Raw genomic sequence first — 12,368 nt, forward strand, 5'->3', positions numbered from 1 at the left:
TGCGTTAAACATTTCAGTTTTGAAGTGGGTAAGAGGTAAGTATTTTTTGTAAAAGACATCAGAACACAAGATATAATATAGTTTAGTGATTCTCAAACTATAGTCTGGAGATCCCTAAAAGTCCCCAAATCCTTTCTAGGAGGCTTTGTAGGATTAAAAATCTCTTCATAAGAATCATTATGAAATAATAAGATGTTATTTGCCTTTCTCATTCTCATTCTCTCACAGTGTGTAGCAAAATTTTCCAAAAGCTATGCATAAGTGTGTGATATTGCAACAGACTGAATTCAGAAGCAGAGAAAAGGATCCAACTATCTTCTATCATGTCAAAGAGAGGTGTTTGCAAAACTATATATCAATGCCATTCATCTTATAACGTTTTGGAAAATATGGTTTAAAAAATATAGCTTACATATGTTAACATGTAATGGATGTATTTTACCTTTTTTTTCTTTTTTGTAGAGGCGAGAGAACATTGGGATTATAGGTATGAGCAACCACACCCAGCTAATGTATTTTTAATGATTTTTAATGAATTAACACATATCTTGGCCAGGCTCAGTGGCTCATGCCTGTAATCCTAGCACTTTGGGAGGGTGAGGTAGAAAGATTGCTTGAGGCCAAGAGTTCAAGACCACCATGGCCAACAACATAGACTACATCTCTTTAAAACAAACAAACAAAAAGGCCAGGAGCGGTGGCTTACACCTGTAATTCCACTTTAGGAGGCCAAGGTGGGCGGATTGCTTGAGCCTAGGAGTTTGAGACCAGCCTGAGCAACATGGTGAAACATGTAGAAACCCAGTCTCTACAAAAAAAAAAAAAAAAGTTAGCTGGCATGGTGGTGCACGCCTGTAATCCCAGCTACCTGGGAAGCTGAAGTGGGATAATTGCTTGAGCCTCGGCCGTCAGGGCTGAAGTAAGCTGAGATTGCGCCACTGTACTCCAGCCTGGGTGACAGAGTGAGACCCTGTCTCAAAAAAAAAAAAAAAAACAAAAAACAAAAAACAAAACCAAATATCTCAATGATTTCTCAGTTTTAATTTCAACACAATAATATTGATAGTTATAACCATATAAGCAAGACTCTGGGGTAGGCGAAAATTTTTAGGAGTGTGAATGGGTCCTATGACCGTAGTTTGAACACAGGCCATTAACTACAAAAAAAAAATACATTATTAACAAACTTCATTATTATTTACTATCAATTCTAATACTGCCTTCAGCTAATCTTATTATACCAGTGTCACAAAAAACAGAACCTGACATCATCACAGTACCTCTGGGTTGGCCACTGTCCTTTCCAAGAAAACTCTATAAAAAGGTAAATACCACTAGGAAAAATAAATTATATAATTTATTATCTCTCTATATTATACAGGATATTACTTATACCCTATAATTACTGTCTTACAGATGATCATTTGGTAGGGGTTTTTTTTTTTTTTAATGATGGGATGTGGTATTATGATGCAAAGTATATATTTGGTCCTTATCCCAGGCTTCTGACACAGCGCTCCTGGTAAAATTCTTGTAATTTCCTGAATGATAGGAATGTCTTTTGTTATAACAGTGTCTTAGTCCCTGGTTCCTGATACAAGAGCGTCCAAGACCCTTGGAATCTCCAGAGCGCTAAGAGTGTCTTTTTGTATACTGGTGGCCCCTATCTTTTAGTGCATTAATTGCATCTTCAGCTGTATCTAGTATGTTCAGAAATCTGTGCTTGAATTTGAACATATCACTAAGCTTCAACAATTAACATAAATTCATAGCTATGTATTAAATATATATATATATATATTTTTTTGAGATGGAGTTTCACTCTCGTTGCCCAGGCTGGAGTGCAATGGCGCAATCTCGGCTCAATGCAACCTCCGCCTCCCAGGTTCAAGTGATTCTCCGGCCTCAGCCTCCTGAGTAGCTGGGATTACAGGCATGCGCCACTACGCCCGGCTAATTTTGTATTTTCAGTAGAGACGGGGTTTCTCCATGTTAGTCAGGCTGGCCTCAAACTCCCGACCTCAGGTGATCTGCCCGCCTCGGCCTCCCAGAGTGCTAGGATTACAGGTGTGAGCCACTGTGCATTAAATATTATAATTGTAAATTTTTAATTGATCAAAGCAAAGCATGCACATAGTTTAAAAAATCACATAGTATAAATGACAAAATACAGCAGTTTTTGCCCCACTCCTGTCTATTTTATCCAATCTTCCTTCACAGAGGCAATTAAATTCTTCTAGTTGTTTGTTTTGGAATTTATACATCTTCATATAATAATATACTGATACCTTATTAATCACTTTTAGACATTATTTACATTCTCTTATGGGGAATGAAAATTCAGCTCTCTTATACCACATTCCCTCTTTTTTAGTGGTTATTGTTTTGAGACAGGGTCTCACTCTACTGCCCCAGCTGGAGTTCAGTGGCACGATTTCAGCTCACTGCAACCTCACCTCTGGGTATCAAGCAATCCTCTCACCTCAGCCTCCCAGGTGGCTGGGACCACAGATGTGAGCCACCACACCCAGCTAATTTTTGTATTTTTTGTAGAGACAGGGTTTTGCCATGTTGCCCAGGCTGGTCTCAAATTCCTCTTTATTCTATCCATCCTTCTAATAGTTAAGATTTTTGCTTAAATCAATATTTGGTGTTCCCATGATTATCATGTATTAACTTTTATTTTAAATTTTTTTTTCCTTTTTGTAGTAGAGACGGGGTTTCACTGTGTTGGTCAAGCTGGTCTCAAACCCCTGGTCTCAAGTGATCTACCCATTTCGGACTCCCGAAGATTACAGGCGTGAGTCACTAAGCCTGGTCAATTGTAGTCATTTTATTTCTAGATTTTTTTTTTTTTTTGAGATAGGGTCTCATTCTGTTGCCCAGGCTAGAGTGCACTGGTGCAATCGTGGCTCACTGCAACCTTGGCTTCCCAGACTCAAGCGATTTTCCAGCCTCAGACTCCTGAGTAGCTGAGACTACAGGTATGAGCCAGCACAGTGCTGGCATCTGCTTCTGCTGAGGGCCTCAGGTGGCTTATGATCATGGTGCAAGGTGAAAGGGGAACAGGTATGTCACATGGTAAGAGAGGGAGTAAGAGAGAGAGCAGTGGGTACCAGGCTCTTTTAAATAACCAGCTCTCCCATGAACTATCAGTGAGAACTCACTCATCACCAAGGGGATGGCACCAAGCCATTTATGAGGGATCCACCCCCATGACCCAAACACTTCCCACTAGGCCTCACCTCCAACACTGGGGGTCACATTTCAACATGAGATTTGGAGGGGTCAAACAGCTAAACTGTATGAGTCACATAAACGATTTTTAGCCTAAGTTCCTGGGGATTTGGGGGTTCCTCTTTTTTGTGAACAATTCTGCAACTGACACCTGGATTTCTTTCTTTTTCTCTTTCTTTCTCTCTCTTTCTTTCTTTTTAACTTATTTATTTATTTTTAGAGATGAGGTCTCACTATATTGCCCAGGCTGGTCTTGAACTCCTGGCCTCAAGTGTTCTGCCTGCCTCAGCCTCCCAAGTGCTACGATTACAGGCATGAGCCACTGCGCCCAGCCTGGCACCTGGATTTCTTAAGAATGCATCATCACCTACACTTCAGGCTACTTACTAAAAAAAAAAAAACAGATGGTTTATTCATTCTGGGCTATATCTCTCCTGTAAAAGGGCAATAAATATCTAAAGTATACTTTTAAATTTGGCCAACACAATCCACACATGAAGCTGAGCTTACAGACAGAGTAAGAATGAAACACTGGGTAAATCTGGTCAACTCTTGGTCCCCCCAGCGTGTGCAATCTTATGGGAGTAACAGATAGGAACATACATAAATACAGAAGCAGATTTTCATGTCTTTTAAGCATAAAACAATGATGTTTGGGTTGGTATAACAACCAAATCACCAAATGTGACTATTTCTAAAATGCTGATTCATCCTAGCAGGGTGAAAACTAGTTGGGGGGTAGGGGGAGACAAACTGACAACTGATTGCTAGTCCAAAATCAGTTTCCAGAGGAGTCCAGAAGTGGCTGAGTCACAGCAGCACCACTGAAATCAGTGTACAGCCTCCCCTGATTTAGAACACTGCATTATAGAACAGAAAGGTTATTTTAAAGCCGGGCACGGTGGCTCACACCTGTAATCTCAACACTTTAGGAGGTGGGAGAATGGCTTGAGCTCAGGGGATTGAGGCTGCTGTGAGCTGTGATCATCCCACAGCACTCCAGCCTGGGTAACAGAGTGAGACTTTGCCTCAAAATAAATAAATAAATAAAAATTAAAAAAAAATTTTTTTAAACCACCTAAGATGTTTTCTGTGGTTTGAGCTAACAAAATTCTGAAGATTAAAAGTCACTTACTGTGGCTTTCATATTTTAAAATGTTATTCACCTTATCAGAGTTAATGTAAGTCTTTTCCCTGACATAACAATCAAGCTAACTCACATACGTACACAGACAGGCAAGTTACACAAATGGCTTCATGGATGACACTCTCGAGTGTTCAAAGGAAAGACTGTGGGCTTTGGGATAAAATCTAGGTTCAGGTCCCGAGAATAGTATACATTACCTAAGTAACTTCAAATCTCTATGTCTCAATTTCCTCATTTGTAATTTTGAGACCAGTATCTGTCAAGGTTGCTATGAGAAGTTAGAATCAAATTATGGAAAGTAGCTGGGTGCGGAGGCTCACGCCTGCAATTCCAGCACTTTGGAAGGCTGAGGTGGGTAGATCACTCGAGGTCAGGAGTTCGAGACCAGCCTGGCCAACATGGTAAAACCTCATCCCTACTAAAAATGCAAAAATGAGCCAGGAGTGGTGACGCACACCTGTAGTCCTAGGTACTCTGGAGGCTGTGGCAGGAGAATCACTTGAACCCAGGAGGCAGAGGTTGCAGTGAGGCAAGATCGTACCACTGCACTCCAGCCTGGGTGACAGAGTGAAACTCTGTATTTAAACAAAAACAAAAACAAAACAAAAAACAAAAAAACACAACTCTACTAAAAATACAAAAAAAAAATTAGCCAGGCGTGGTGACAGGCGCCTGTAGTCCCAGCTACTCAGGAGGCTGAGGCAGGAGAATGGTGTGAACCTGGGAGGCGGAGCTTGCAGTGAGTCGAGATCGCGCCACTGCACTCCAGCCCAGGCGACAGAGACTCCATCTCAAAAAAAAAAAAAAAATTATGGAAAGCACCTAGCATCATACCAGGCACACAGTCGGCACTCAGCAATTGCTGGTTTCTACATGTCCTTTATAGCTGTAGCATCTGTTAGTACTACAAGCCAGTGTTAATTTTAGGTCCGTAAAATGAGTAATGTCTTCTCAAGTTCCTTCCAAAAGAGCAATTGCTGTTTAGTAAAAAACACCAACTGCTCTTTCAGAAGGAGCTTCAGAAAGGTAGAAGGGTCAACAGTATCGAATACTTACAAAGAACTGGAATCAATTAAGAATGCAAAAACAGTCAGGAGATGTACAGAGCACTCTTGACATAAGTAACTCCATCTTAGAAAAAGACTCCATCTTACATTTTAAAAAGCACTTTGACAACAGGGACCAGATGTTTTTCCACATAAAGACACAACCAAGCATACTCTTACACTATCAGTCCTCACCAGAAGGCTCTGTGACCATAAAAAGAACAGGACTGAAAATACTCAAAATGGTCTTCCTAACAGACACTGTCTTGCTGTCACTTGTTATAAACGCCTGACATCATGCCGGGCGCGGTGGCTCACGCCTGTAATCCCAGCACTTTGGGAGGCCGAGGCAGGTGGATCATGAGGTCAGGAAATCGAGACCATCCTGGCTAACATGGTGAAACCCCGTCTCTACTAAAAATACAAAAAGTTAGCTGGGCCTGGTGGTGGGCGCCTGTAGGAGCTTGCAGCGAGCCGAGATCCAGCCACTGCACTCCAGCCTGGGCGACAAAGCGAGACTCTGTTTCAAAAAAAAAAAAACATGACTGATATCTGTGTCCGAAGGCTCTGCCTACATCAAGGATTCTTTCCTACAAGACCAACACACCGCCATGACGAGACCAGGATACTTGTCTATATTGCTCTTCCTGGACTGGTTAGGTAACCCTTTTTCCTAATCCTTTTCTCTTGATGTTCAATGTTACTTGGTTGCAGAATGTTTAACCTACAACATTTATATATTAATTAGGTATACTATTATGTATGATTTACAATATTGACTGACTAGTGAATAAGAAGTACTAAAAAAAATTGCCTCCTTGAGAACTCCATGTAACTTGTGACTTCTGTAACTGAAATAACACAGTATAAGTCTGACATTGTGAAAAAGACACAAACATGTGTGTACCTGGTTATCCCTGACCTTATACCATTCACAATAGTAGATTAAGCTGTTAGGAAGTCAGAGTTGACCTTTGGAAGAGCAGTTCCAGTGGTCAAAGTAGGATGAGGAAAGGCAGTACATGCAAAAAAAAAATACATATTTACATATTTATAAATATATAATATATAAAATGTTAAAATATATTATATAGGCCGGGCGCGGTGGCTCAAAATATATATTATATATATAAAATATATATTATATATAATATAATATATAATATATAATATAATATATAATGTATATAATATAATATATAATATAAATATAATATATAATATATATAATATAATATATATATATAAGTGCTCAAAATATATATTATATATATATATATATTTTGAGACGGAGTCTTGCTCTGTCGCCCAGGCTGGAGTGCAGTGGTGCGATCTCAGCTCACTTCAAGCTCAACCTCCCAGGTTCATGCCATTCTCCTGCCTCCCTCCCGAGTAGCTGGGACTACAGGTGCCCGCCACCATGCCCAGCTAATTTTTTGTATTTTTAGTAGAGATGGGGTTTCACCGTGTTAGTCAGGATGGTCCCGATCTCCTGATCTCGTGATCCGCCCGCCTCAGCCTCCCAAAGTGCTGGGATTACAGGCATGAGCCACCACGTCCGGCCCAGGATATTCTTTAAATAAGCTTAGCATAAAGGGAAGGAGAACAGGCAGAGGCTGAAGAAGCTGCCAGATTCCAGATCAGATTGGTATAGTTTTCTGATAGGACAGGCCTGACCATGTTTGCAGGCTGAACAGAAGCAGACACTAGGTTAAAGCTATAGCAAAGAGGTGAAAGATTACTGGAGCAAGGTCCTAGAAGAAAACTGGCAGTGGGGTGGAAGGGAGGACCAAGATCGAAGGTAGCAGACACTGAATATGTCTGTTTTTCCTCTGAGACCAGCAGAATGTAGAAAACTATACAACTGTAATTAGAAAAAAATGAAAAAACTCATCCCAAGTAGGTTCTATTTTATCTAGAGAGTAAGAGGTAATCTGCAACAAGCGAAGGGAATGGGTGGAGATGGCCATGAGGCAAGAGAACATTTCAATTCCCTTAAATTTCTAAAACTGGGTATAGTGCTGTATTTGCAAGAATATACTTGAGACAGAAATGAATAATTATGGTTTTACTACAATGTTCCATTAAGGTAGATGCTCCACAAATATAATCACATTTACTTCTCACAAGAACCCAGTTAAGTGAGGTGTTGTTATTGTCCCTGTTTTACAGTTCGGTTAAAGATAACACTCATAGTTAAGCTCTACTACAGAACTTTTTTTTCAGCTATTATGCCATATTTCCTTCTTAAAAAATTAAGTTATAGAATACTATGTATGATGATATAATTTTATTAATCTTTTTTGATTCAGGCATAAACAAACAAAGTTAGAAAAGCAATTCCAGGCCAGATGGAGTGGCTCACGCCTGTAATCCCAGTACTTTGGGAGGCCGAGGCAGGCAGATCACCTGAGGTCGGGAGCTTGAGACCAGCCTGACCAACATGGAGAAACCCCGTCTCTACTAAAAACACAAAATTAGCCAGGTGTGGTGGCGCCTGCCTGTAGTCATAGCTACTGGGCGAGAGGCCGAGGCAGGAGAATTGCTTGAACCCAGGAGGCGGAGATTGTGGTGAACCGAGATCGCATCTCTGCACTCCAGCCTGGGCAACAAGAGCGAAACTCTATATCAAAAAAAAAAAAAAAAGAAAGAAAGAAAGAAAAAGAAAAAATGAGAAAAACAGGCAACAAGTGAAAAAAAGAAATATCTTTATAGATTAAATAGAAACATATTACCACTATTGCCAGTCATTCTCTCTACAACAGGAGTCAGAAAACTATGGCCTATTGGCCAAATCCAATCTACCACCTGTTTTTGAAAACAGGATTTTATTGGAACACAGCTCTGTCCATTCATTTACTGTCTACAGCTGATTTCACACGACCATGGCAATGTTGGGTAGCTATGACAACTGTACACAAAGCCTAAAATATTTCCCATCTGCTCTCTTTAAAAAGTTTGCCAACCTCTATGTTCTTTTATAGCACTTAACTGTATCTAAAATTATTCTACTTATTTTTTATTTATTCATTTATTATTTATTTATTTTTTTTTTTGAGACCGAGTCTTGCTCTTATTGCCCAAGTTGGAGTGCAATGGCACAATTTCAGGTCACTGCAACCTCCGCCTCCCGGGTTCAAGTGATTCTCCTGCTTCAGCCTCCCGAGTAGCTGGGATTACAGGCACCCACCACCATGCCTGGCTAAGTTTTGTATTTTTAGTAGAGACGGGGTTTCACCATGTTAGCCAGGCTGGTCTCGAACTCCTGACCTCAGGTGATCTGCCCGCCTCAGCCTCCCAAAGTGCTGGGATTACAGGCGTGAGCCACCACACCTGGCCTATTCATTTATTGTCTGACTCCCCTGTTGGAATGCATAGTTCATGAAGAAAAAGACCTTCTTCTCTACTATATTCCTAGCACCTAGAACAGTGCGTGGCACACAGAATGCACTCAGTAAAGGTATTTAATGAACAATATTTATTGCAAGAAGGAAAAGAAAAACATTTCCCATCTCCCCACTTTCTTCTCTTAGATGCACTCCAACTATTTACCCCACCACTCCACCAAAACTGGTCTTCTCAATTAACCACTGATTTCTCAACATGATGAATTCTCAGTTATTTCTCAGTCCTCGCCTTACTCGACCCCTCAGCAGCATCGGACCCAGCTGGTCTACATCCTTCCTGGGAAACTTTCTTCACGTGGCTTTCACTCTTAGTTCTTAGCTTCCCTCCTACCGTACCATCTTTCCTTTGTCTCCTTTGCTAGTGCAATCTTATTTTCCCGGCCTCTTAATGGTTAGCCTGCTCCAAGACTCAGTCATTCAGATTCTTCTGTCAGTCTATACTCACATCCTTAGTAAGCTCATCCAGTCTCACGACTACTCTTAGGCATTTCAAACTCTTCCAAAACCAAAGCCAAATCTATCTTTTCCCGCAAAACCTCCTTCACAGCCTCTGCCATCCCAGGAAATAACACCATCCCTCCAGTTACTGAAGCCAAAAGCTCTTGGAGTCAACCAACCCTCATTTTATAAATATTTTCCAGGTCAATGACCACTTCAACCATGTCTGCTACCACCCTGATGCAAGTCACCATCATCTCTCACCTGATAATTAATTGTCCCCTGTTCCCTTACATTCTACTCTCAACACAGCAGCCAGGGTGATCACGTTTAAAGGTAAATCAGCAATTTCAACAGCTAGCCAGAGCGAAAGTCTCACACAATTTGGTCCCCTGAAAACTATTTGCCTCTTTGTTCCCTCCACTCCGGACACCCAGGCCTCCATGCCAATCTTTTTTTTTTTTTTTTTTTTGAGACGGAGACTCGCTCTGTCGCCCAGGCTGGAGTGCAGTGGCCGGATCTCAGCTCACTGCAAGCTCCGCCTCCCGGGTTTACGCCATTCTCCTGTCTCAGCCTCCCGAGTAGCTAGGACTACAGGCGCCCACCACCTCGCCCGGCTAGTTTTTTTTTTTTTTTTTTTTTTTTTTTGTATTTTTAGTAGAGACAGGGTTTCACCGTGTTAGCCAGGATGGTCTCGATCTCCTGACCTCGTGATCCGCCCGTCTCGGCCTCCCAAAGTGCTGGGATTACAGGCTTGAGCCACCGCGCCCGGCCCTCCATGCCCATCTTAAAGCAAGTCACGCAAGCGTCCATCTCGGCCTTCATACTAGCTGAAAGGCTCATCTGGCTGAACTGAATGAACCAGGCTTCCTGAATTAGGCATTTTCATGAAATGCTGTGTCACTTAATTCTCTAAACTTTGTGAGGTAGGTATCACTTCCCCCACTTTACACATCAGGAAAGTGAGGTTTACAGGGTATCTAGCTAACAAATGATGGAGTTAGGGTTCCATCCAGATTAGTCTACACAGAACATGAGCTCTCAGGGAAGTTTCTGGAGGCTAAACAGAGGATTCAGTGATGTTCCTCTGAAGTCACAGTGATTTTAACAGCTAAAGGCGTGTGCTAACTGGTGAGGGATAGGAGAAAAGGCAGTCAAAGAGATAAAACAACCACAAGAGGAGTCACCCAAGCCAAAAGTGGAAAGTTTTAAGGAAAAGCGGGGAGAGGGGAAGTGTCAAGTGGAACCTAGACACCAGAAGTCCAAGAATCAAGCGTATACCTCATAACAAACCACACTCGTGGTAGACAGGAACCCAGATCTTGATTTAGAAAGAAAGAAAAAAAAGCCAGGCACAGTGGCTCATGCCAGCACTTTGGGACACCAAAGAGAGATTCGTTTGAGGCCAGGAATTCGCGACCAGCCTGGGCAACACTGCCAGACCCAAAAAATTAAAAAAAAAAAAAATGTAGCCGGGTGTGGTGGCTCACACCTGTAGTCCCAGCTACTCAGGAGGCTGAGGTGGGCGTATCGCTGGAGCTCGGGAGATCCAGGCTGCAGTGAGCCGTGATCGCGTCACTGCACTCCAGCCTGGGCAACAGAGCGAGACCCTGTCCGGGGAAAGAAAGAAAGAAAGAAAAAAACCTATCTTTTTTTGCCAATAATCCTGCCCAGAGCTATCCTACTAGGTAGGTATTGAAACTTGCCCGCGGCAAGCGTGAAGACAGGCTGTAGGGAAGCATGTGACTAAGCAACACGGCTTCACACCTACGTTCTCCTCCGGGCCAGTGAAGCAAAGTGTGTGAGTGTGCGGTGGTGGACTGATCTTAAATTTCCCAAGGCAAAGATGTGGACCGATCTTAAATTTCCCAAGGCAAAGATGTGGACCCTGATTGTGCACGTGTGACCACGGCTCTCTACCCCACAGTCTCTAGGAGACCAGGACGTGGCGGATTCTCGGCCCTTACCCCGAATTCCTCCAACAACTTTCCGCCTATGGCCCATTCCTCTCTGCCCCACAGTCACGACAGAGGACCCCAACCCACACTACCTCCCTCTCAGACCCATCCCCCAGGCATATCCCGGGACTGGCCGCCGAGAAGCCTTACAACCAGTTAAGGCCCGGGCGTGAAGACCCCGTCTCACCACGGCTCCGGCCACGGCGTGGACCAGGCTTTCGTAGGACAGCACGGAGGCCATTGGTGCGGCTCCTCAAAGACCCAGCCACACTTTTCCCACAGATGCCGCAGCCAGTGGAGTTAGGAAAGGAGAACCCGAGCCCGGGGCGTGAAAGTCGCAAGCTCCACCCTCTCAACCCCGCCCGCCTGCCTTAGAACCACTTCCGGGTCGCGGGGTGGGAAAGCGGGCTTAAGAACGCCCCTGAGTGCTGATTGGCCCCTGTGGGCGCGGGGCGGGACAGCGAGGTATTCGCGGGGGCCGGGCTCCAAGGCGCAGGGCGGCGTGATACCAGGTACCCGGCTCCCAGGTCCCGGGTCCCAAGACGTTATCTCGTGTTCCCGAGCCCTGACCAGTCCCTCCATCTCAGAAATCTTAATGGCCCTCTTTTACTCTGGTGACAAAGATGGGGAAACTCAATGAGACTCCAGTCTCCCTGTTTCTCTGCGCCTGAGCTCTTTTCTGAGTCACATTTTGGCCAAGAGGAAAACAGCTTAATTGTGGACTTGGAAACTTCTCCCTCCAGAAAAACCCTTGAGTGTGATAGGAAGAGATATTGAGCTCAGGAGGCCAAGATACCAGACGCGAGTGGGAGCCTCCCCTTAGTTGGCAACTATGGAAATCATTTAACCTCTTGGGTTTCCTCCTTTGTGAAATGACGACGTGCTAGTACCAACAATCCCCATTTGCTGTGAGGATTATGAAAGCCAATTTATGTAGTGGTACTTCATAAAATACTGAAGGAAAAAAAAATTTTTTCCATGTTGCAAAGTGAGTAACAAAATTGCATAGCACTAAAGAAGCCACATTCAGCTTTAACCTGTCATATTGTGAGATTCTGCCTCAGGATGCTCCTCAGGGACTCAGGGATTCTTTCATGAGACACCATCACCACTTGTCTGTACCATGTTTCCTTTT

General features: G+C 43.1%; 1 protein-coding gene across 3 annotated transcripts in view; it reads right to left on the reverse strand.

Annotated features, from left to right (window-relative positions):
- Window positions 1–11,630, reverse strand: part of SLC25A17 (solute carrier family 25 member 17) — a 50,147-nt gene extending 38,517 nt beyond the window's left edge. The window contains exon 1 of one of the 3 annotated variants that reach the window (XM_023222118.1): window positions 11,421–11,630. In XM_023222118.1, the coding sequence (XP_023077886.1) occupies window positions 11,421–11,474 (54 nt within the window). In that variant the 5' untranslated portion in view covers window positions 11,475–11,630. The remainder of the gene's footprint in view (window positions 1–11,420) is intronic. The other 2 variants (XM_031934631.1, XM_023222120.2) reach the window with 2 other exon arrangements.
- Between the last annotated feature and the right edge of the window lie 738 nt (window positions 11,631–12,368).

The sequence above is a fragment of the Piliocolobus tephrosceles genome, chromosome 19 (genome assembly GCF_002776525.5).
Source record: "Piliocolobus tephrosceles isolate RC106 chromosome 19, ASM277652v3, whole genome shotgun sequence".
Taxonomy (NCBI): Eukaryota; Metazoa; Chordata; class Mammalia; order Primates; family Cercopithecidae; genus Piliocolobus; species Piliocolobus tephrosceles.